The 24,908-nt window shown below is 30.3% G+C and overlaps 3 protein-coding genes across 4 annotated transcripts; 1 reads left to right on the top strand and 2 right to left on the bottom strand.

Moving 5' to 3' along the window:
• Positions 1-9,412: 9,412 nt before the first annotated feature.
• Positions 9,413-12,227, bottom strand: LOC119667828 (U3 small nucleolar RNA-associated protein 4 homolog). The gene is made up of 4 exons (XM_038077165.1): positions 12,015-12,227; positions 11,087-11,954; positions 10,031-11,029; positions 9,413-9,966 (listed from the first exon to the last, which is right to left on the bottom strand). The coding sequence occupies exons 1-4, from the start codon at positions 12,140-12,142 to the stop codon at positions 9,847-9,849; spliced, it is 2,115 nt and encodes a 704-aa protein (XP_037933093.1). The 5' UTR covers positions 12,143-12,227; the 3' UTR covers positions 9,413-9,846.
• A 1,572-nt stretch (positions 12,228-13,799) lies between these two features.
• On the top strand, positions 13,800-15,624 carry LOC119667829 (NADPH-dependent diflavin oxidoreductase 1). 2 transcript variants are annotated; one of them, XM_038077167.1, is made up of 2 exons: positions 13,864-13,953; positions 14,021-15,623. In XM_038077167.1, exon 2 carries the CDS (start codon positions 14,053-14,055, stop codon positions 15,595-15,597), a length of 1,545 nt encoding a protein of 514 aa, XP_037933095.1. In that variant the 5' UTR covers positions 13,864-13,953; positions 14,021-14,052; the 3' UTR covers positions 15,598-15,623. The 2 variants fall into 2 exon arrangements, with proteins under 2 accessions (XP_037933094.1, XP_037933095.1); XM_038077166.1 differs by having other exon boundaries at positions 13,800-15,624.
• A 1,838-nt stretch (positions 15,625-17,462) lies between these two features.
• LOC119671219 (intraflagellar transport protein 122 homolog) lies at positions 17,463-23,962 on the bottom strand. The gene is made up of 16 exons (XM_038081757.1): positions 23,634-23,962; positions 23,341-23,571; positions 23,063-23,180; positions 22,920-23,012; positions 22,009-22,842; positions 21,784-21,948; positions 20,382-20,626; positions 19,823-20,305; positions 19,469-19,743; positions 19,200-19,347; positions 18,938-19,138; positions 18,676-18,796; positions 18,454-18,610; positions 18,282-18,394; positions 18,056-18,220; positions 17,463-17,905 (listed from the first exon to the last, which is right to left on the bottom strand). The coding sequence occupies exons 1-16, from the start codon at positions 23,699-23,701 to the stop codon at positions 17,810-17,812; spliced, it is 3,513 nt and encodes a 1,170-aa protein (XP_037937685.1). The 5' UTR covers positions 23,702-23,962; the 3' UTR covers positions 17,463-17,809.
• Positions 23,963-24,908: the final 946 nt, after the last annotated feature.

Raw genomic sequence — 24,908 nt, 5'->3', positions numbered from 1 at the left:
AATAGAAAAAATATTGGAACACTTTTTATGTAGCTACCCTGATTTAATTTAAAATTGGAATCAAACCACTAAATAATTAGTGGCAGTGGTATCACAAAGAACCCGACGCAAGAATGTGATCTCAATTACAATCAGTTGATTACATTGTCCATAGAACGGGGGAGATCAATTTCTATAATGAAAAAATCGACGTTAAATGATGAAGCGATATTACAAATTAATTATTATGAAAAAAAATAATTATAGATTAACGGACCTATTCTGTGCACTTGACAGATTTGTCAAACTCTTTAATAAAATGTTTAATTTTTATAAAGCAGAAAGCTTTTTGGTATTCTGGACACATCTTGACAAATTTCAAAGCTCAAGTACCTAGTGCTTCTCACCACCCTATGGTGTAAAGTGTTTTGTATATAAAACTGTTCGTAACTGTTCGTAACTGTTCGTAATTGTTCGTAATTGTTCGTAACTGTTCGTAAAAATGCTTGTAAACAGCATATATTTTAAGTTGTCAAAAGCATTTTCCATGCATTCAAATAACTATAAAAAATATGCTTGTTAAGAGCGCATATTTTAGTTAAGAATATTTGTATATTTTATATAAATATTTTTTTTTATTTATTATATAAACACAATCTGTAAAAGAACATTCAGTATTACTTATGAATATAAAATAGAATAAGATGATAGGTATCTTATTCTTTTTTTCTTAGCCGAAAAAATATATGTATATTTTTTCATTTCTAAATTTTTATTTTTTTTTTTAATTTTTACTATTTATATAAATATATTTCGTTTAAAATAAAATTTTAATTAATATAAAAATTTATATAAAAACGAAATAACTTACTTAATTAAGAAACTAATTAATTAATTTCCAAATTTAATCAAGAGTTTTTATGTGTGAAATGCGGTTGAGTTGCCAATGGCTCCACTTCGATTATTAAAATTAATATTAAAAAAATTTTTAAATAATATTTATTTTTATTTTTTTAAATTACTGTGCACTATGTTTAAATTACTACCTTCCTAATTACTACCTTTCTAAAATGAAAAATAATATTTTTATATACGATATTTATTTTTTTTAAACCGAAAAAATCAAAATAAAACACTTCAACGCCGACAACCCGAGTTCAAATTCTAGCTGGGGCGAGTCAATATTAAATTTTTTTAATTATTATTGTTTGATCACATTTTTTTTAATTAATAAAAATTTTCTGCTTTGAACTGATTTTATTTTTTCTACAGTTAGTGATTTAACTTGATTTACTAAGTTCGTATGTTAAGATATGGCATAAGAAGGAACTTGCAACGACGTATTAGAGCTGATGAACTAAACCGACTACCTCAATAATCTAAGCTAACATATAACCAATATTTAGGTATGGCAATAGGAGCAAAAAATGCTTAAGAACATTAAAGAACTTCCATGCAACATAAACATATGTCGTATAAGTAATATATAAGGAAAAGCCTCGTATTAGTAAATTAACTATTCATCGAAAAATTCTACTTTCTAACCACTGCATATAAGTAGGACCATTTGAATTTCAACACAAAGTCTTTAAAACTGATAGCTATTTTGTTAGTATAACTCAAACACTAACATAAATCATTAGTTATTATTTTTAATGATTTTTTTGTCGACAGACTCTAAGTATTATAAGTGAAGTATAGGTCAGTATAAATGGAAGCTGCGATTTTCTATCCGATAGAAAAAAGGTGGATAGCTATGTTTACTTTACAATGCACTAAAACACACAACTCAAATCTACAATACTTGTATATGAAATTTGCTCAAACAATTAGCTCATTTTATCTCTCAAGCAGCCCTGATGAAGTTAACAGATTTATATAAATTCAGCTTCTTTGAGAAAACGAGGAATGTTTGAAAGAGGTGTTGATATTTTTGAGCTCTTCACAATGTCTAACTCGAGTACTTTAAGTATGAGTCTTGAGAGGGTTAAACAAAAGTATAGGTAATGTTTCATGGTGTCATCGTCATTCCAAACAAAGTGACTACATATGTTATATGCTGCTGTTAGAGAAGCCAAAATGAAAGACAAAATTTCATTATTTTTTCTCGACAATTTGTATTGAACTTATAAAATTATATATAATGCAGTAACCAGGTAGAATAAAAGAGAAATAAAAAAGGTAATAAAAATATGTAGATGAATTCTGGATATTCACATTACGCTGGTATAAAGGCTTTTCATTTTAATCTGAAAACGTTACTAGTAAGCACCTAATGCGCCGTTGGATTCGGTACTGTAATGATTTTGTTTTATATTTTTGGCAAATTACCGGTACCCTATGGTATTTAGAAAACGAATATATACTGATGTTATAGATAGGTTAGGATAGGTTGAAGTGGCGACTTGTGCCCAAAACCGACTTAAGCTCAAATAACGGTCCATTGTGGTACCACAGGATTAGCGTTTGTACTACACTAGAAATCAGCGTACAACCAACGCGTAAAGACACGACTCCCTCGTTGGGTAAAGAGAAACCAACCTGCCAATTCTATAAACTTGGCTATATCCGGAAGATAATATAGCTATGCATTGCAAAAAAAAAATTTAAATGTACTTTTTATTTTTACCATTTGGCCATGCTTTAATTAAATTCGTAAATATTTATATAAATAAATATATTTACATATATAAACAACACACAATATAAATAATTATAAACTCGAAAAGTAAACTAAATCAATATTAGCTACATTGTCTTCATACCATTGTTGTAGTACTCATACCATATTTCAACATAAATCAATTGATAAGGTACTTCGTTCCAAAATTTTTTGATGGCCCAAATACAGGAAAATATACTCAACAATACCAATTAAGTGGACCGGTGATTACAGCAACAATGCAAATTGGAAATACCAACGTGAGCATCAACAAAATTCATCAACGCCCGATGGGAAAAATCAGCACCCACAGACGTACAATCACATTGAAAACATCGATGAGGAAGCAGGATTTTATGTTGCAAATTTATGCTACAAAAAAAAAACAAAAAAAAAGAAAATAGTATATGAAATAAAAATAAGAAAAGATACACAAAAATGAAACATTCACAGGCTTTTTGAACGTTCACAGGCAGGATTGGATTGGATGGGATACATGCGAGTACATTGCATGCAGCGTGCGGAACAACTTGTATTGTTCGTGGTGTGCACTTGTCTAGACTTTGGGCTAGACAGTGTAAAACCAAAAAATAACACAACAAAAGTATTCGCTCGTACTTAAAACATAGTTTAGTATTGTATCGCCTTAAGTACTACATAAGGCACAAAGCTTCAGCATGACTACAAGTGCCCGTCTACTACTGCATTTGTCTCACTATTTGCATTGTGCTTTCATATTTGCACAACACATTCCTGAAATCAGACGTTTTACTTTTGATTAGAATAATGTACGGAACTTGTAGGCACAGCAATGGAGCAAATAGATGGCATCGTTAAGAGTACGAAACCCAAAGGATGTGCTCCCATCGAAGCAGACTTTGATAAATGACACTAAATGGTAATGAATGGTTCGTCAATTTGCTAAACAAAGCTGAATGCTACTGAATTAATTCGGATATGGAAAATTTATAATAAAAAGTGGGACATGACGAGTTATATATGTATTGTTTAATGCATATTTTTTTTTTTCTAATTTAAATAAAATATTTAAAAGCAATCTCAAAAAAATACAATTGAGCTAGAACAAATATAGTTTTTAGTAACTGAAGAACACTTTATTAAGACACCCAAATGGGTAAGTAACTACTCACCTTAAATAAGTCATATAATTTATTTTAAGCTTGTAACCCTATAGAATTTTTAAACAGACCCACACTTTTTGATCATCTCATAAAAATTTTTCTTTACAAATAAAATTTGAAAATATTACTATTCTAGATTCGAACATAAACATCTTACTAAATTCTAGTCCATGTAAACACCTAGTTAACTTTAATGTGAATAGTATGGAGTCTGCAAGACCCTACATAAAACCATATCAGATTTTTATAAGGCCGGTTTTTGATAGCTCTTCATTCTTATAAAACAACTCTAGTACATTTTAGTTCTTTAACTGAGTATATTTTTTTTAAAAAGAATCAAAAGAGCACTTGAATAGATGACAAGATAACCATCATCAATTCTCTGCTTAAATCATTTTGAACAGGAATCTATTACTAAAAACTATAAGTTAATATTCACTATCGAAGCAGGTAAGTGGGAAGGCGAACAACAAATCCATTTCAATTAGCTAAGAAAGCTGAAATTTCCTAAGTTCGCAATAATTATATTACATTGAAGAATGACAGTTCCGGTTATAATTGACAAAGATATGAAGCTGGATGTCACTTAACTTTAACTTCTTTATTGATAATATATTGATTATAATTATAGTAAAAAATTATCATTTACTAAAGTCCATAATTAATTAAAAAAAAATAGATGACTTATTCTATTAATGACACAGAAGGAGTTATTATTAGACTGCTAAATAAAATTTAGCTGTTCAAAAACTGCTACTTCTGCTAGAAGTAGAATTGTTTCATTATTACTTCAACTAAATACTGAGTTGCACACATTAAAATGGAAATGATACTACTGTACTATATAATCAAGAAACACTAGCCGTACTCTTTACAGTCCATGGGCATAAATGCACAAATATTAAAAGTTTTCTTTTCAGAAATTTATCTCGATATAGTTCTAGATAAGAAAAATTAATAAAATAATAATATGAACAGGAAACATAAAAAAGGCTCACAGCAATTTATACCTATATAAAAGAAAGAATTCAAAAAATATAATTTAAAACCTATAATAGTCTATTACATTTACAAGTTGGACATGAAACCGATATTACTCTATGACCAAATCATTCGGTGATCATTACACAAAATTAAATATAATGTCGTAAGTAGATCAAAGCAAAAGAATAATCTGTTTTTAGAGAATAATTAAAATGAACGTACCTATATACCCTATAAACCTTACTTTCATTTTTTCAATTATAGTTAGCAGCTTTCGACTGTTCTGAAAACGATCTGAACGAACTATATCGAAAAATGGAAACCATACCTAGAATACTTAACCATTTCCAGAAGACACGCAACCGGCTATCGCATAAGTTAACTAAATCTGATAAGACTTCTAGAAAGAAATGCATTCAATAAAAAAAAAATGGACCTACTTTGGAGGAGGCTGACTTATTTAACTGGTCTATATAATTTGTCTTGCACTTAATGAGTTTTATAATTTAATATAACACTGATTTTTACTGTTGTAATTATTTATTAAAAATATTTATAATAATATTATCGTCCAAGGAATAATAGAAAAAAAAACTGCCGAATTTCCCAGTGTAAGCCCCATTCTGTGCATGACACGACTTAACAACCTTCCTTTATGAAGGCGCGTAATCAAGCAGATGTGTCTATATCTTATAACTCTGGCACATTTCCGAAAACACCAAGCACTAATTCGAGCAAGCGCTCTCATCATTAGTGTGCAGTGGCAATTTTCCCGGAATATAGGCGAATACGAACCAACGTACTTTTTACGCCTCGATACTTTCTATCTTCGGCCCGGGGACTTTCCCCAGGGTATTTCATGTGTGCTACCAGGAGCACGTATCTGACCCCGAGAGACAAGCATGGAAAACTCGCGTATGATATGATTTGTAAAAATTTTGTATATAAATTACACATTCCATAAAATTTTACCTGAGAATTATAATTATATTGAACATTTCATTTTTAGCATTTTAGGGTTACCAGGATCAAAATATAATAACTAATACCGTAGTGAAATTAATGTGAATAATCGTGAGAGCATACATTAAAAATGATATTATATGATTACTCTTAATAATTATTAATTAATATTAAATAAATATATTATTTTTTAAATATTATTTTTATTTATTTTTTTTTATTTTATTTTAAATATTATTTTTTGTATAAGAAAAGAAAAAATTATTTTTATTATTATTATTTTAATAAAATTAATAAAAATTTTAGAAAGAATTGTATTATTATTATTAAATAGTAGGCAATGAATGCACCCGAACCAAAGAGATCTATTGTGCGATTATGTTATCAGAATAATTATTTAGTAAATCTCTATTTAAAATCTTTGATTTCATGTGTCATACTACTCAAATATAAAATAATATGCAAATATTTCATACTATAATATATATATATAGTATGCAGTATATAATATATAATACAGTTTAATGGAAATAACTATTTATTTTCTTCTTTTTTTTAAAAAAACAAAATACTTTATAAACAAAAAATGATCCACCTAAAATATAATATATTAGAAATATTTTAATGAATTAATTAAGGAAATTTTTACTTAATATATTTATACTAACATAATAGATCGTGCTATATATGCATCGTTGTTATTATAATATGTATTGTAAAGAAGTCTTAGAGAAATCTTCCAGGAAACAAAAACTAAAATCTTACGAAACATTAAAACGGTGTGGAAGAAGTAGGGTGTAAGAGAAGAAGAAACGATATAGATTGATGTAGTAAAGTTTAAATCGAGAAAATGGTGGTAGGAACGTAAGTAAAATTTAACTATACAGTGCACCAGATGATATGTGACAGTTCTACTTTTTCAAAATCTGTATGATTTATTTATTCATTTAAAAATTCTTACTATTTTTTTATATATCTTTTAATTGATTGTTTGTTTGACTTACACGCTTTATATCCTACTTTGCTCACATTGATGTACCTCCCGTTTAAGTCTATGACAAACTGTCAACATCTATTACTATCACAGTTTTACCGTTCAATAAAACCCGCCGACTTTTATTCCATAGATGAATCAAGAAGTCTGACTTCAATGAAAACATATAAGAAGAATAGAATGTCGTATTCAGTTTCTGTGAGTCGACGGACCAATAACTGACTTTGATATGCTTTATGCTAATCGTTTTTATTGTGATTACAATAAATTAAATATTCATTTATTAAAATATTGGAGAGATGAAGTAATGAATAACTAATAAATTATTTTTTTCGAAAAATGCTAAATTAATATCACCTGCACCCAAATGGAATTGAACATCCCATCTATTTCCTTATTGTTACAACAGCCCTTATTTTCAATATACAATTCATTACACTTGAAAGTAGCGGGTAAGCAAATTAAAATATAAATGAATTATTACTAGGTGGGTAGGTTGGAATGGCGACCTTGTTTCCAAAAAGTCCAAGTGAGCTCAAATAATGGCTCATTGTGGTACCACAGGAATAGGATTGATACGTACATAAATTGCAATATCAGTATACAACTAACGCCGAAAAAGGTAACGACTCCCCCAAAAACTAGAAGTTCTATAAATTTGGCTAAGTGCCTAATATTACAGCATTACAGTTCACACAAATCGGTGATAAAAGGGGCCCAAAGATTTTAGATCTTCTCCTACCTAGCGGCCACTTCCTCATCCGCAACAAAAGTCATTATGGGGTAGACTTAGTCTGTGCTGACGACCACTGCGTGGTATCGTGGTGCTGAGCAGGTTCCGTCTTAGTTGAAGTAGTTTACTAGTGCATTTATTGTCCAAATTAGACCAAGTCAACTCAGATATTTGACATTGGAGTTTATCAGTCCAGTATTACTTGGGTATGCTCAAGTATTTTTGTTTAATTGCCAATTTAACTGTAGCAAGTTGAACACCTATATCTGAGAACTAAATGTCAGGAAGAAGAACACCTGCCTTGGCAAGTCGTCTGTCCTGCAGTTGCCTGAGATGTCCATTTGGCCTAGAATCCATATAAGTTGAACCCTGACACACATAGCTAAGTCATTGAGAAAATCTCGGCAATTTTGAGTAATAATTGATGTGGCTAAACTGGCAGCTTGGCTATCCGAGATAATTGAAATAGAACCATCAGTGATTTGATTGCCAAGAACCCATTACATTGTATTATGGATTGCCATTACTTCTGCTTGAAAAACACTGCAGTAGTTTGGAAAACGAATCAAAAAGCTAAGACGTGATTTTCTAGAGAATATACCACAGCCAACTAGATCATCTATTTTAGAGCAGTCTATGTAAATTATTACTCTATTTAAGAAACAAAAATTATATTGTTAAATATTTATATGTTAATTAGACTGCATTAAGCATTCCAACAACAATTATTTTATCTGATCGATAAACTTCTACTGTTTAAACATAATAGACGAATTTATTTACTACTAATAGAAAAATTTCTACTGATTCACAATACCCAAGTTCGGTTTTGTCTCTCTATCAACGATAAAAATTTTTATACTCTCTATCAACGATAGACAAATAATAATAAGCATTATAGAGTTGCTGTATAAATAAATACAAAATACAATTTAAAATCTAGCAACTTTAATTTTAAATAAATATTTTTTATACAAAAATTATTATAAAATTATATAGTTTTATTTTTTATAATAAATATAATTATAATAAACATCTTAAATTACTTTATTAACTATTTAAACCATGCCTTCACTTTCATGAAATACGTATTACAACATATAAATGTATATATATTACAAGAACCTAAAATTGGAAGCTAATTTTATATTGTTGATCTATTAGAGTTCTACTCCTTTTATTGTGATATAAAACAATTTATAAAATAAAATTATTAAATATTTTTTACAAACCAATAAAAATTTTTTAATATACTTTACAAGTTTTTTTTTTGCCATTTGAGTTCAAGTTAGAATTATTGCTTTTATATTTACATATTATAAAAGATCATATAACTATGCCTATATCTATATAAAAAGACAAGAACACAACGATATGATCGAAGATTCCATAAATGATTGCAAACAATGAACTGAATTCAACTGCTTATGGAAGAATAAAGTGCTTTTCAAAGTAATAGAACTTTTTAAAAATTAGTGTTTAAATTGATAGTTCTTCAGGATGTCGGTAGAGGCCTTCTAAATGACTTTTAAAGTCACAAAATTGACTCTTACGCGTTTTTTGCATTTTTCCGAAAAGGAGAAAGTCACAAAGTTCCAAGTTTTCTTTCGTCACAAGAACTTTTTCATACATCCACAAAATGCTTCCCTTTATGTATTACGTGCATTTTTCCGAAAACGTTAATGTCACCAAATGCCAGATCAGATTTATGTAAGAATCAATTGGCAATTAAAGTACGATTCATAGTTAAAAAATTATACATTTTAAAACTTAGTATTTAAAGTGTTATTTCTTCAGTATGTTTCTAAAGAACTTCTGGATGGCTCTTACTTCCATAAAATGCTGACCTTTATACGTCACAAGCATTTTTCCAAAAAAAAAGTCAAATCACAGACAACCAAATAAGGTGAATGTTGAGAGTGGTTGACGCTTAAAATTCGATTTTTATTTTTGATTGGCAGTCATCCATATCCATTTCGATCACCCATATTTTCAATTTATTTTTTCCTGATTCCGGGTGAGCGATAAATTTATCCGCATTATTTATAAAATCTGAGCCGATATCGTATTTCGATTAATTCGATTATCATAATACATGTCCGCACTAGTTTTTAGAGTCCTTATACCACTCGTAAACTCTAATGGGATAAATAACCTTCACTTCAGATGCAATAACTCCACTTCTAATAGTTTACTTATCATGAATTTCTGACAGTGCATCAGGAAACGATTAACCACTCGGACGCATATAATTGCCAATATATGTTCTCACTTTAAACATCTATTTTAAATAAGTTCCAATTTTTTCTTTTGGGCTCCACCTTACATAGTGCATGAATTTTAATGAAATCTGCAGTGAAGTTTAGGCATAAAAATTATAAATTACAAACTACGCACTACCGAATTTCTTCTGCTTAAATGCACTAGGCAATTGATCAATCAGTGACATGGCATTCATACCAACAACTACCAAATCCTCATGCGTCAGCCATGACAAGTTTAAAGAGTGCTGAAATATGGAAGAAAGCAAATTATAAGAATATAAAAATTTTAAGATTAATTCATTTCCATACCGTAGTATTCTTGCTAAATGTCATACGTAATCCAGATGTCTTTTGATCCAATGAAACTGACTTCTGTTTTTTGTGCTTTTTGCTTTGTTTTTTGATGATAGGTTCTATTTCAGGTTCAATTTCATCATTTAAATATTTTTTCAATGCATAAACATTTTCTTCATTAAGTAACACGAATAAATCAGAACAACGTCGATCTAATAAGATTTTTGTAGTACAATGCGTCCTTGCACTATCCAGCAAATCGTTTTGCTCAGAGCATGTAAAACGAATTTCTTCGATGTTGTACTCGATAATCCTACCATCTGAAAATGTTGCTACTAAACATGGATAGTCGGCATGCAAAGCAATAGCCGTTGTTGCAGCTATGTACTTTGGCAAATTGAACTGATATTTATAATGTCCCTTTTCTTTTTCGGACCAAATAGCAATGGAGTGATCCAATCCAGCAGCTACAATGTATTTGTCGTCTTCTGATACTTCCAACAAATTTATATTATCTTTTATGTGCTTCTTCGTATTTATTTGCGTTATGAATTCCAACTCTACGGCATTATTTTTAAGAATAGCAAACACCAATATACTCTGTGTTTCACTACTGACTAAATATAAACGTTTCGAATCTGTTGAGAAATGTATCAGTGAGGCAGCGCAAAATTGTTCAGGTAGATTTTCAATTAAATGTAGTTTATCTGCACCCTTCTCATCGACTTTAAATCTAAACAAACGTGTATCCGTTATTGTGGAATAACAAATCCACTTAGCATTAGGTGAAATTGTAGCACAAATAATACGCGCTTCATCTTTGCTTTTCATTGCAAAATTCTTCTTTGGCGACTCATCGATTCTCAACAACTGACGCTGTAATTTATCTTCGCTTTTACTATGCACAGTTGTGGTATATTCACCATTAGTACTACCAAGTGACCAAACCTCTAGATAGTCAGTGTAGCGCAAAAGCAGCAAACGTTTTTTTGGTGCAATACTGGAGCAACAACCCTACAATATGTGGAAGATAATTAATTTGCAAAAATAAGTAAAAATAATATATAATACCTGTAAAAATGGTCCATATTTAGCCATTGTAGAACTCGTTTTTACAGCTGACGATATACTTAAATATCCATCCATGCCACCAGATATTATACGTTCATCCATACAAATTAACGCTTTAACGTCATGGTCGTGTACGCTTCTTTGCAAAAATTTCACCCAACGATGATATTCCATTTCATCACGTTTTATAAGCGTCTTGCTATAGATACGTATAATTGGTTCTATTCCACTGCACATTAACATAGTTTCATCTTCGTTCGTTGTTAGTGTTAATACATCAGCTTTTAGCATTTGATGCGTTTCAATTTCAGTTGCAGTGCGTCCATCCCATACAGTTACTATGCCTCTTGAATCACCAGATATAATTGTGAAGTCTTTAAGTACTCGTAAACACCAGACTATTACTTCCCTCGTATCAGAACGTACAGTCATCTTGTGTATAGCATGCCCACTACTTACATTCCATATACGTATAGCACACACTGAACCAGTTACCAAATATTCTCCTGAATGATCAAACTTGCAACAAAGCACTCGACCTTCTTGTTTATCAAAAAGATTTTTGTAATCCATCTCATCGTTCTCAACATCGAAAATATTTACATAACCTTCCTCTGTACCCACTGCTAGCTGAGTAGCCTTTACATTGACATCAATACACCAAATAGCGTTTCCTGTAACATATTGCTTGCGGCGTGGAACTAACTTTTGCAAATCCCATTCAACTATTTCTCCACTAAGACCAACGCTAAACAAACGTTCACCAACCCATACCATTCCTTCAACCGAATTACCAGGCGTTGTAGGAATAGTGCGTTCTAACAAAGGCATATATTGCATGTCCCATATTTCTATAGAACCATCGTTCCTGTAAAAGAATTGTTAAAATCAAATAGTTTAATACTTATTTCAAAAATTCGTTACAAACCGTGAGAGCGCCAACTTTTTTAAGAAATTATTGTATGCCATATTTTGTATTGCCCTCGGAGTCAAATTATAAAATCGCACATTATGGATTTTAGTTTTACCTTTATGTTCTTTGTTATTCATTTTCATTGTTGATTTTAATTTAGTTGAAAAATTTATAATTTGTGCATATATGAAATCAAATCGAACAAAACAAACGCGAATACACGTGCTGTTAACAGAAATGAACAGAAGGGGAATTAATCAGTTGTTTGTGACGCTGCCAGATTGTGAAAATACTGAACGGTAATATTAATCTTTAAAATATTATATATTTGTAGTGAACATAAAATTTATTTATATTATATTTACTATATATGTGTCCGAGCTAACATAACGATTTAAACATTTAAATGTTTAAACTTATTTAATGAGAAGCGAAACAAAAAACAAAATGCTTTACTCTAAGGCCGAGTAAATTAGGTAAAGTAAATTGAAATTTTTTAGAGATATTTTGCACTGCACTTATGTAAATATTTATTTATGCACTTATTAATTATTTTTGGTTAAAAGTTTTAAAATTTATTTATTTATTTATTAAACATCTTATAAAATTTTCACAATGGTAACACCTAAATTTGAGGTAAATTTAATTTAAATTTTCTAGAGATATTATGCACTGCACTTATGTAAATATTTATATATTTATTTATTGCACTTATTTATTATTTTTGGTTAAAAGTTTTTAAATTTATTTATTTATTTATTAAACATATTATAAAATTTTCACAATGGTAACACCTAATTTACCTAATTCTTATCTAATTTACCCCACTCGAAATTCTGGTAAATACCAACATTCGCTGTCATACCGACAAAATTTACTATTACTATTAATTTACTATTTTCTATCAATTTACCAACAATTTACTCGAACTCGCACACGGCCTTGATTTTATTGATTTTATAATTAGAAAAGTGTAAACATTAAATTTTAATCGTACTATTATCGTTAATTGCAGGATTCAAATTGTGACCATAGTATGAACATAGCACTTACATATGTCTCCAAGTTATATTTTACCATGATATATGAACGATCATAATAAGACGATAATTATAGTAATTTATAAAGAACTTGTGGTATTGTTGAGGTTAATGGTGTACTTTGAAGAGATGTCTGAAAATTACAAAATACAACAATTGATTTCAAACTATAAATATTTTATACATTTTAATCACAACCATATTATAGAGCATGAATATAAAATATCATAAATTATTTTGAAGAAAATATATACATTGAACAACAAACTTCAATTTTTTAAATTTCTCCATTCAATAAATTCAAAAATATTAAAAATATATTGATGGATACCTGATATTAAGTTCCCTCGTCAGTATCTTTGTTTATAGCATTGCAGTTGTTTGTTTACATTTTACATATGAAACATATGACATATATTTCAAGTTTTGGAAATTTCCCTTGTGGGAAATTTATGTTCAAGGATGGCAATTGACATTTTTCCCCTTAATGAGTTAATTTATTAATTATAAGCTCATTTGTATGGTAAATAATCTTCATTAGGCATTGAGCAAAAGAGCCTAAATGGAAAATTCTGAATGTGGTATAACACACACATTGTGTTTTAAAAATATGGCAAGGTTACAACATTTTAAATAGCATCCCTGCTAAGCATATGATTATGTTTACATTATCCCTTTCAATTATTCCATAACATTTTATATAAATTCGCTGCGGCTTTAGTTATTACTTTCATTAATTTTTACAAACTATTACTTAATTATTAAAACCAATATAATTCCACGTTTTATTTAATATATTTTTAAATTTTGTAAAAATGCGTTTAGTTGTACTCTACGGTAGTCAAACAGGCACAGCACAAGATTTAGCAGAACAAATTTGGCGTGAATCCAAAAGCTACGACTTCGCTGGACCGGTATTACCTATTGATAAATTTCCAATCGAGCAATTGATCAAAGAAACCCTAATTATATTTGTTGTAGCTACCACTGGAAATGGCGATGAGCCGGATAACATGAAAAAAACATGGAAATTCCTTTTGCGAAAAAGTTTACCTACAGAATCTTTACAAGGTTTAACATTTGCCTTACTAGGACTTGGTGATTCTAGCTACGTCAAATTTAACTTCGCCGCTAAAAAGTTAAATAAACGCTTATTACAATTAGGAGCAAAAGCTTTAATACCAATTGGTTTGTGTGATGATCAACATGATCATGGACCAAGTGCTGTTTCACTGCCGTGGATAACAAATTTGTGGATGGAACTAGAAAAACTACATTTTTTGAAACGAAAACAAATTAACGATCCTATATGCAAATGGCAACTTAAAATATTAGAGAACCCTGCGGAAATAAATTTGGTCAATGCAGAAATACTTCGTTGGTCAAATGAAGAGGAGTCACAAATTTTTACACTAACAACTAATCTTCGTACCACAAGTGAAGATCATTTCCAAGATGTACGTCTACTTAGTTTTACATACTCTAAGGATGTGAATTGGCAGCCAGGCGACGTTTTACAATTGAGACCTTGCAACTCGGATGCAAATGTTAGCGCTTTTTTTGAGCTTATAAAGGAACACAATATTAACTTTAATGCGAACACCATTATAGAGCTTAATACTATTTATGAAGATATGCCACTGCCAGAAATTTATGCACAACCTATAAGTGTAGGTATGTTAGCCAAGTATGTATGGGACTTAACTGCCAAACCAAGGCCACGTGCTTTTGAACTGCTCGCACTGAATTGCGAGGATGAATTAGAAAAAGAAAAACTGGCAGAATTCACTACTGCTGAAGGGCTTGATAGTGTTATTAGTTATATAAATAGACCACGTCGCACCATATTAGAAGTTTTACAAGACTTTAGACATGCTACCTCTAAACTTACACTGCCAATATTATGTGAACTTTTTGGAACAATACAAACACGAAGTTTTTCCATAGCTTCCATACCAGAAGAGAAGAAACTTGACATATTAGTAGCGATTGTGGAATATAAAACTATTTTATCTACACCACGTTTAGGTTTATGCTCAAATTGGCTTAAAGCACTGGCAGTTGATAGTAAAATTGTAGGTACAATAAAATCGGGTACAATGAGCCTACCAAAAAACAAGCATACACCCATTTTAATGGTTGGCCCTGGTACGGGTATTGCACCATTCCGCAGTGTTATACAAAGTCGCTTAATTGCTCTAAAGGAATACTCAACACTCGATCCTAAGTTGGTTGTATTTTTTGGTTGTCGAAATAAAAGCAAAGATTTTCATTTTTCAACTGAATTCGAAAATTGGTTAACACGGATGGTGAAAGTATTTGTTGCGTTTTCACGTGACCAGGAAGAAAAAGTGTATGTGCAACATTTGATTAAGCAGCAAAAATCTTACCTCAAGGAGTTAATATTGAATGAAGAAGCTATTATATTAGTTGCGGGCTCATCCAATAATATGCCGAAGGCTGTGAAAGAAGCATTTACTTTTGTTTTAGACGAAAATTCAGAATATATTGAACAAATGATCAAAAATAGACGTTACCAGGAAGAGACTTGGTCATAAGAAATAATGTTTTTTTTTTATTAAATTGTATATATTTGAAATATATATGTATAACTTGTTAATATGTACTGTAAATATTATTTTTATACATATTATTAAGCGGTGATTATTTGTTTGTTTATTATTTAATTTGTTATTAAATATTTTCAATATTTTATTTAAATCGATTATAATCAGTTTATCAATTCGTTAAAAATAGAAAATATGTTGCTGTTGTAGCCAGTAGAGATCTATTGGGCAGATAACAAAAGAAATTACAAAGACATGTACATGAGTTAGGATCTGTATAGGTGATAATAATATGAGAGAAGAGCAGATTGTTTAGACCTTAGATTGGGTTGGCGAAGGGTGGGCTTTTAAATTGAAGTAGGCGTAGCAACCTAGCCACTTCAATGAGGCTAGTTTAGAAAGTCATTTTATCTCCATTTAAATTCCAATCAATTTATCTGCTGTTGAAACTTCCATAAAAAATAATATACAAAAATAGTTTACTTGATTTTATAGAATTCATGATTCAAAGTTGGTTTTTCCTTATTGCTAGTTTCATACGCTACAGAGATGTTCCTAAAGCATGGAAGAAAGACACTATAAAGCAGGGTTTCTCAACGGTCGTTGTATTTTCATCTTCAACTACATTATTTTTCGGGAACATATTAATGTCGATTCATACAAAATATATTGAACACTTTACCGATATATTGAATACTTCTTCGGTCCTCAGTACATTTTAGGTTGAAAAAAACTGCTACAAAATTTATATATAAATGCATTGAGGAATATCTCGATGAGACGGATTGATACAAAGGTTTTTGTATGACTACAACATAACGTAGTTTTCCATACAAATCAAATTTCGGAATAAACGTTGATCATATATTAGAATAACTAAAACGGATGAATATAATTCATATAAACTAAAGAATTTAACCTAATTTTCTTTATGAAGTATATGAATATTGCATTTATGATATGATATGATAGACGTGGATAATGTTTGATATAGGTATATGTTAATTTTGATTGAGACCGATGATAATGATTTGAATTTAAATGCTATACTAACTATCAATATGAATAATTGTTTTTATATTAAATTTATTTAATATAGATATTTTATTATTATTTATTTAATATATTATATCTGATGTATAAGCTGTATAGGCAGAAACATGTTGTTTGAGGAACATCTATATTCATCAAAAAATGTTTGCTATAATTAACGTTTAAGTATATAAAAATAGATCACATTTCTAGAAATAGAAAATATATTTAGAAATATGCGCAGAAATTTAAAATATTAAAACCCACTTTGAACTTTCGGTAAAATGATTTTTAAAGGGAACTGCTGTAGTTGGAAAAGATCCTCAAATAAGGAAACCCTTAAAACAAAGAGTAACAAAACCGATGTGAGACACTCTTAATATTTTCTCAACAACTACGACAGAGTGATTAAACTGGAGATTTTATTATTCTATAATGGTTCCCTACTTGGCTGTAATTTGTAAACTGATATCTAAAAAGAATGCGGCCATCTTACATACAGGTGCCTCCATATCGTTGAGTCTTCTCATATTTTATTAAATTAAATTAAATATTAAATTAAATATTAAATTAAATATTAAAAAAAATATATATACTCATCGTATCTTTTGTAAGTAGATTTGTAATTACTCAGTGTGAAGAGTATGGTCCTTAGGAAATAGGCGAATTCCATGATGCTTTCAAAATTCTTGATGATCAAAATTTGTAATTTTCCTTAATTCATGTCACATTCGATGTGATAATGAAACAAAATGATTTTGTTTTGTATATTATTATAGACTAAACAGTCTTATTAAGTAATTATAAATTTATTAAAGGAACTTTAAACAATTGCAATTATAATATAATAAAATAAATAATCACAGTGATAACTCTTCTAAGAGACATCGCTGTAGAACGGATATTCCCCACGGGTTGACAATTTTTCCAACACTATATTTTATTAAAATTTGGAACAATTTTATCCCACTTGTCAGGATAGTCCACTTGAATCAACAAGAGTTTAACGATGTCTGCCGCCCGCTCAAAAGAATTCTCACTATATAATATAATCTAAAAGATTTATAAAACACAGTAGTGGTTGCTATAATTTCATCGTACATTTCATATAATATATATGTACTATATGTGCATTTAAGTAAACTAATTGTCAATTTATAACTTATAATAGTTAATATTCTTCGAGTAACTTTTCAGACGATGTTCGGCAAAAAGGACAATAACCTTTCTGCAACACTTGCATTTCAAAGTCTTCAGCATAAAACACCTAAAACGAAAAAAAATTATTGAGTTATAATTGTATAGCATATAGTTTAATATATATAGTGCATATATAGTCACATCAAACACGATCCATAACAGTGGAACGACACGTGTTATGAAAATAGCAAAAAATAAAATATAATTAAAATCATACCAATAAACACTCTGGACAGAAAGTAACTTGTAGATCAGGCAAAATATTCCGAAAATATAAACTTTTTATATTTTTTTCACGACCTTTAACTATTAATATGTGATTAGGATCAATACCACGTAATGCACTACGATCAAGGCTCAATGGTAAAGCACTAGCAACATCCTAAAAAATTATATATATAAAAAACTAATTTTTAATATATTAAATTACTGAATATAATTACTTCATTAAAAGGATCAATGTCTTCATTCTGTTTTGGTGGTGCAAGTAATAAACGTTCAGCTTCTGCATCAGTAATGTCCACTTCAGGATAGAATTGCACCAATGGTAATATCTCTACAAGAAGAGAGTGCTGTGTTATGCTATTGTATATTATTTAAAATTATTATATATACCGAATGATATGAATGAAAATAAATAATCCTGTTTACATGTTGGACAACAATTTCCATTTAAATGTTGACTATAATTGGAGCATTTGTAGCATAGTGGCAAGAGTTCCTCAGGATCATTGAAACCACTTTTACAAGCTTTACTATTTAAATAATTAACCTTTTGAGAAATTGAAATAGGGTTTATTAACACTTTTAATTAAATTTTATTTAATTTTTGCTCACATCTATTTGTTCTTGTATTCCAGCTGGTGGTTTAAGGGACTGCAAGCGTTTGTTGACGACCAAACATAATTTGTTTGCATGTAGAAACTTCGCCTGTTTCGCCAGTGTGAATAGAACGGCACTGAAGGCATATTTTTAAAGTAAATACATTACTCTACAAATTTTTTTAGAATTAAATTATATATATACTTTAATACAATCTACATACATATAATACACTGAAACAAAAACTATTGTTTACATACGAATTCATAGAACTTACAACATGCTTACACCTTTCGGAGCTCCTTTAAATTCAACTTCATTAAGTATAAATCGACTAACATTAAATAGACTTATAGGTGAGTATGTCGTAAATGGTTCCTTCATATAATTGAAGATTATGCTATAAGCATAATAAACCTTCGCTATACGTAAATGATTTTTATATTCCTTTAAATGATGATCGATTGCGTTTTGTATGCTGTAAGGAAAATTATCATAAGAAACATGACCAAATAACATGAAATAGAACAAAAACTTACTCCTTTTCACAATATATTTCCATATACTGTTTAGCCAGAAGCCAATAGAAGTAACTTGCGTCTAAGTAACGCTCCTCAGCTAAAGCAGAACTGCTTAATTGTTTAAGCAAACGATTTGCATCTTTCATACTGCCAGCTTTTAAAAAGGCTAAAATAAAAAAGAAGTAAATAATTTAGATTAAAATACTTAAATCATTTAAATTGAATTATTTAATTTAACAAAATATGTTTACTATTTTATAGCAGCGTAAACACCACAATTAACCAACCTTTGTGCGCTTCAATGAATTGATCATTTTCAGCTAACCACTGGCCGTGTTGGTAGTACACATTGGACAAACATTTCGGTATGTCCTCAGCTAAACGGAAAGCCTCTGCCCAATCATGTGCTTCAACATGTAGCTGTACTACTTGTATTTCCTCGCCTAGTTTCTTGAAAATTTCCGCTGCCAGAGGTAAAGCTTTGAGACGTTTTAAATGATTTGCTACAGATTCTAAAGAGTTTCTTTCACTCAGACTCAAACGTCTGCCAATATCATAAAGTCTAAAAAAAAATAAAATATTTAATTACTTATAAAGATAAAAAATATTTTTGGATATAGTTTTTTTGTTATTTTACTTACATATCAGGCCAACCTTGTTCTGCGACAATCTCAATAGCCTTATCATTCTCACCAGCTGATAATAATAATTCAGCTGCAGCACGTGGTTCTTTTACTGAATATGCCCACTGAGCACGTTTTTTAACCAATTCCCGTTTATCCTCTTCGCTACCGTCTTTCACAAATTCTTGTGCCAAATCAAACATACGCAGATCGGAGTACATTTCCAAAGCACGTGTATTTTGTGAACATTTTTGGAAGTAACGCGCAGCCTCTTTATATTTACCGGCAAAAGCAAATGTCTCCGCCTGTAAGACTTCTTTGGGTACTTCAGCACGTTTTTGTTTTTCTAATAATTTATCTATTAATTGCAACCAAGGCAGATTTCTGACTTTAACATATGCATCTCTAGCTATATTTAAATGAACTGCCCTCAAAGCAGATTGTGCCAATCCTTCCCAATCAGCATTAGTCACTCCAAGGCAGGCCACCTGATATGCTTCGCTATAATGTTAGATATAATAAAATCACTTAGTATCACATATATATTAGCCTATTACACAGTGTATGAGGAACTTACTCAAAAAGTCCTGCTTCTATAAATTGCCACATTGTCGCACCCAAAGCTAATGGTATATTATGCATAAGATTACCACGTAAGCAGAATGCAGTAGCACCACATAAACCTACTACAACTCCTAACATATTTTGCGGTGCACGTGGTGGTAAATTTCCAACACGTACGCTCAAACCACCGGTTGTATGAGTATAACAAAGCATTGAGTCCATGTAAGTATTCCATGTGACAGAGTTAACGCCATTATCCTTTAAAAATTATTAATACATTACTTTTAATTATGTGTGCATTGAACACTTCCTTAAGTAAATACCGATGTGACCACCAATTCGGTTTACTTAAGAAAACTGTCCTTTCAAAAGAGTGTGCCATGTATTAAATATTAAAATGGGAACGATTTTTATTGCACAGTTCGATGAGATGTCTAGTTTCATCAAGAAACGTTTGCATGAGTTAAAATGTGGGTAGGTGATGGTAGTGTGAGAGAACAGGAAATCGTTTAGGAGCAAAAACGGATTGGGAAGTGGAAAGGTGTCGTCCTTCACAGTTGATATTAGGTCGAAACCTATTGAGAACTTTGTTTCAATACAAACATGGTCTTGAAAAGGATGCTGCATCTGTGTGACGGGCGGTTAGTTCACGTTTATATTTAACCTCACTGATGTTAGCTCCATTGCAATAGGTGTCTATGTATTTATAATACGAATAATAGGATTGACGCATGCATCTACCAGAGAGGGTGCTACTGAAGTCCTATTGAGGTGGTGAGGGACCGGCTAAGAGAACTGTTTGGTTAAGAGAACTGTTTGGTTAAGAGAACTGTCTGTTTAACAAAACATATTTTGCAATACATATTAAAACTGGGGACAGTTATCAGTACACGGTTAATTAAGATGTCCAGGTATAAAAGCTTTTGTTAAACAAACCTTCACAGTACAAGATTTTAATAATATATTCAGTGAAAGCAAACACCAACGGAACAGTAATTCTGTCTGGTCAAGAAGCTGTCTATTTATAAGAGAATACTTTGTATTAAATATTAAAGCTGGGAACGGTTAACATTGCACAGTTAATTAAGATCACCAGTTATAGTTTTGTCCGATTAAGCCCATTTAATTCTATTAAAACCCACTTCTCGATTAAAAAGACGAACTGGACACTGGTAATAGTGCGAGACGAAGAGAATTGTTCATTTAAAGGAACGCCCATTTAACAGAGTTTTAAATGTGAAAGGATTTTCAAAATATGAATAGTAAAGCCTTAAGAGGACACCGACGGAATCAGCAATTTTGATGGATAATTATGTAATATACTTTGAATGAAAGAATAAAATAAGCACAAATAACACTGCACAGTAAAGAAGGATGTATATTTAACGGAGATTTTACTGTACATTAAAACTTACCTGATAAAGTAATGTATCACTTAAAATATCGCGTACAATTAAACGTCCAGCATCATCAACAACAGCAATTTTAGTACGATTCGCATTTATATCCAAACAACGCAACGATGACATGGCTGAAGTTATCATCAGTGGCAGGGAATTATCCAAAAATATGCGAAAAACCTATAAACATACAAATTACAATTATATTATTACAATTATAGTATGCTAAAAATATTTTACCTGTCCACTTTTGAGTCCTACCATTAGACCTTCACGTCCGGCTGGTCCCCCTATAACTTTAATATAACGCACAAAAGAGTCCATTAGCCACTCACGTTGAAGAATACCACTAAAGTCTAAACTCTGTAGTCGTCGCTCCTGACATAAAACAATATTCTCTGCACATACAACTAACAAACTACATTCAAACTTCTTTTGTATCTTTTCTTTGACTCTGTAATGCATGGGCTGATCCTCAGCAGAATTTAATTCATAGAGTACTACACGTTCTGGTAATTGAACAGCTAAACGATTACGATAAATAGCAATTTTCTGCACTAAATCGCGACATTTGATGCGTACTTTTTGTCCAGATATCAGATGTTGTATAATAACATCACACATATTCTCTCGAAAAGCATAACGTTCACGATACAATGCATGTACTGTGCTGGAGACAATATTAAAACTAGCTACAGTGCCATTCTGACAGCCAACAGCATATGATTGTCCATTGGGATGTAATACAACTGACCATATCCATGTATCAAACGATTCACCTAATGTGCCAAGTCGTACACCTTCCTTTGTAAAGAGATGTAATGTTCCGACACAACCGCTAACAATACAGAATTCACCATTGGGAAAATAAGTGACGGACAATGGATCAAAACCAAGTGCACGCTCTTTGCCAATCATTTGACCACTTAGTGTATGAAATGAAAGCGTTTGACTCCAATCAACAACGCATATGGAATCAAAAGATCCTGCCACTGTTGTTGGACAACATTGCACACCAAACACTGTACTTTTCGGACCACCAGGACGATCAATGCGACCTTTTTCTTCACCAGACTAAATGAATTTAAATAGTTTAATAGATTTTAATAAAATTTAAAGAATACTCGTATTAATAAAAATTATATACATACTTTATTTCTGATTGATATGGTGCCATTTGATAAACCCAAAACCAAATATTGTCCATCATTGGTCCAACAGCAGGCATTTACGCGTGATGATATCTAAAAGATTTAAAGTTTATATAAAAATTATATATTTTTTGCAAATATACTTTATATTTCTGCACTCCTTTTTGATCAGTTGACCAAAAAGCAAAATCCGAATTTGAACAGGAAGCCAAATGATGTGACACTGGGTTAAAGGACATACACTGTACTGCATCGCCATGTCTTTAAAGGAAGAAAAAGTAATAATATTTAAATGTAACATTAAATCAAATTATTTGGAGTGGTTAATTCCAACGTCCAACGAATGAGCTTCTAGTAACATGTGAAATGGTAACTAACCACTGTTATTACCACTGTTTAAAACGTTTAGTCTTCAACTTACGCATATTTCAATAGACCCTCCAATTGTGGTGACCAAACAATTACAGTTTTATCCACAGCTCCACTGGCAAACTTTTTGCCATCGCGTGCATATGCTACACAATTCACCACATCTTTATGGGCTTTCAGTGTGTTCAATAGTGAGCCATCGTTGGCATCGTATATAAGTACACGATTCTTGGCTGCAACCACTAAGATGCTACCACTAGGATTATAGCAAACTGAACGTATGCTAAAAATATGTAATTATATTTATTATTATATGTATACACATTTTTTAATTATATTTTTTACCTGATTTCGTCATCTTTGCTATCATTTGGAAATTCCACTTTTTCTACCCATTTTAAAACAGCACGCATTTTGTAAAAATTAATCCTCCTCTTCAATATCAAGAAAGAAAATTTAATTTTTATTTGCTACTTTTCACATTTTTAATTGAATTTCTGCTAATTTTATTCTCCATGTTTTGTTTACATTTTCAGCTCCGTTGTTTGGAAACGACTTCAGCGACAATAGCACTGCCACAAACAAAAACATTCGCATTGTTGTTGTTGTTTTTTTAGTTTCGTTGCATATCTGCGCTTGCGTGGGGTAATTTGCGCCATGTTTGTGTGTATTTTTTTTTATTATTGCTTACATCCCGTTTTTATTGTTTATGAGAAAAATTGTCTGGTGTGATCGGAGTAATATTTATTTTATTTCATAAATTAACCCGATTTGTAAATAAAACAAACAATTAGGAATTTAATCTATTTTATGCAAAAATACTCTTATTTCCTTTATGCGAACAATATAAAGTTTTAACGAAAAATACATACATATGTAAGTATGTACATATAATACATAATCACAGAGATATGGAATTTTTTGTGATTAATAAAAATAAATATACATATGTTTATTTTATAATAATATAATTATCATTATACTTATCATTATAATTTTAATTATTGTTTTTATTAGTTTTTAATGATTATTCACTCATAATTGAAAATATATAATGCAAATAATGGAAAGTTTTCCATATGGGCTCTTTAAAATTTCTTGAACCAGGATAAATGACTTACTTTTAAAAAAGTAACTAGCAAGCTATATTTTAATATGCCCAATATATATTCTTTCTCACTTCACAATGAATAGTTCAAATTTATTTATTAACACCAATAATAATCGTCTTCTTAGCATTGAGTTTATTTTATGGTAGGTTTTCTATGGAAAATTGGGTAGTCATATTATTTATTTTTATTTATTGTAGTAATCATATTTGTAAATTTAATAAATTTAAGTAAATAAATTAACATTTTATTTATTTATATTCTTTTACCATTCCCGATTTTTCACTGCCGCTGTTACTGATGTTATTGTCTTCATTATAATTGTAACGTGTGGGCGCTCATATGAACACAGGTATATATCTTTTCCTCTAAAAAGTTTTAATCAAATTTACTAGTTGGATACATAATAATTCTTGATCGGGCTAATAATCAAAAAATATTATATATTTTTGGTCAAAAAAAAAATAGAAAAAAAAATTAACTAATTTGATATATTAATATCAACTATAAA

This window comes from Teleopsis dalmanni, chromosome 1 (genome assembly GCF_002237135.1).
Source record: "Teleopsis dalmanni isolate 2A chromosome 1, ASM223713v2, whole genome shotgun sequence".
In the NCBI taxonomy this organism is placed as follows: domain Eukaryota; kingdom Metazoa; phylum Arthropoda; class Insecta; order Diptera; family Diopsidae; genus Teleopsis; species Teleopsis dalmanni.
This window is presented reverse-complemented; position numbering and strand designations above follow the sequence as displayed.

Excerpts from the sequence above, each read along its gene's own strand:
- LOC119667828 (XM_038077165.1), bottom strand. The coding sequence starts at position 12,142 with ATGAAAATGAATAACAAAGAACATAAAGGTAAAACTAAAATCCATAAT. Across the intron at positions 11,030-11,086 it reads AATATGGACCATTTTTACAG|GGTTGTTGCTCCAGTATTGC; the intron begins GTATTATATATT and ends CACATATTGTAG. Across the intron at positions 9,967-10,030 it reads CATTTAGCAAGAATACTACG|CACTCTTTAAACTTGTCATG; the intron begins GTATGGAAATGA and ends TCCATATTTCAG.
- LOC119667829 (XM_038077166.1), top strand. The coding sequence starts at position 13,855 with ATGCGTTTAGTTGTACTCTACGGTAGTCAAACAGGCACAGCACAAGAT.
- LOC119671219 (XM_038081757.1), bottom strand. The coding sequence starts at position 23,701 with ATGCGTGCTGTTTTAAAATGGGTAGAAAAAGTGGAATTTCCAAATGAT. Across the intron at positions 20,627-21,783 it reads GTGATACATTACTTTATCAG|GATAATGGCGTTAACTCTGT; the intron begins GTAAGTTTTAAT and ends TAATTTTTAAAG. Across the intron at positions 19,139-19,199 it reads GAAATATATTGTGAAAAGGA|CATACAAAACGCAATCGATC; the intron begins GTAAGTTTTTGT and ends TTTTCCTTACAG.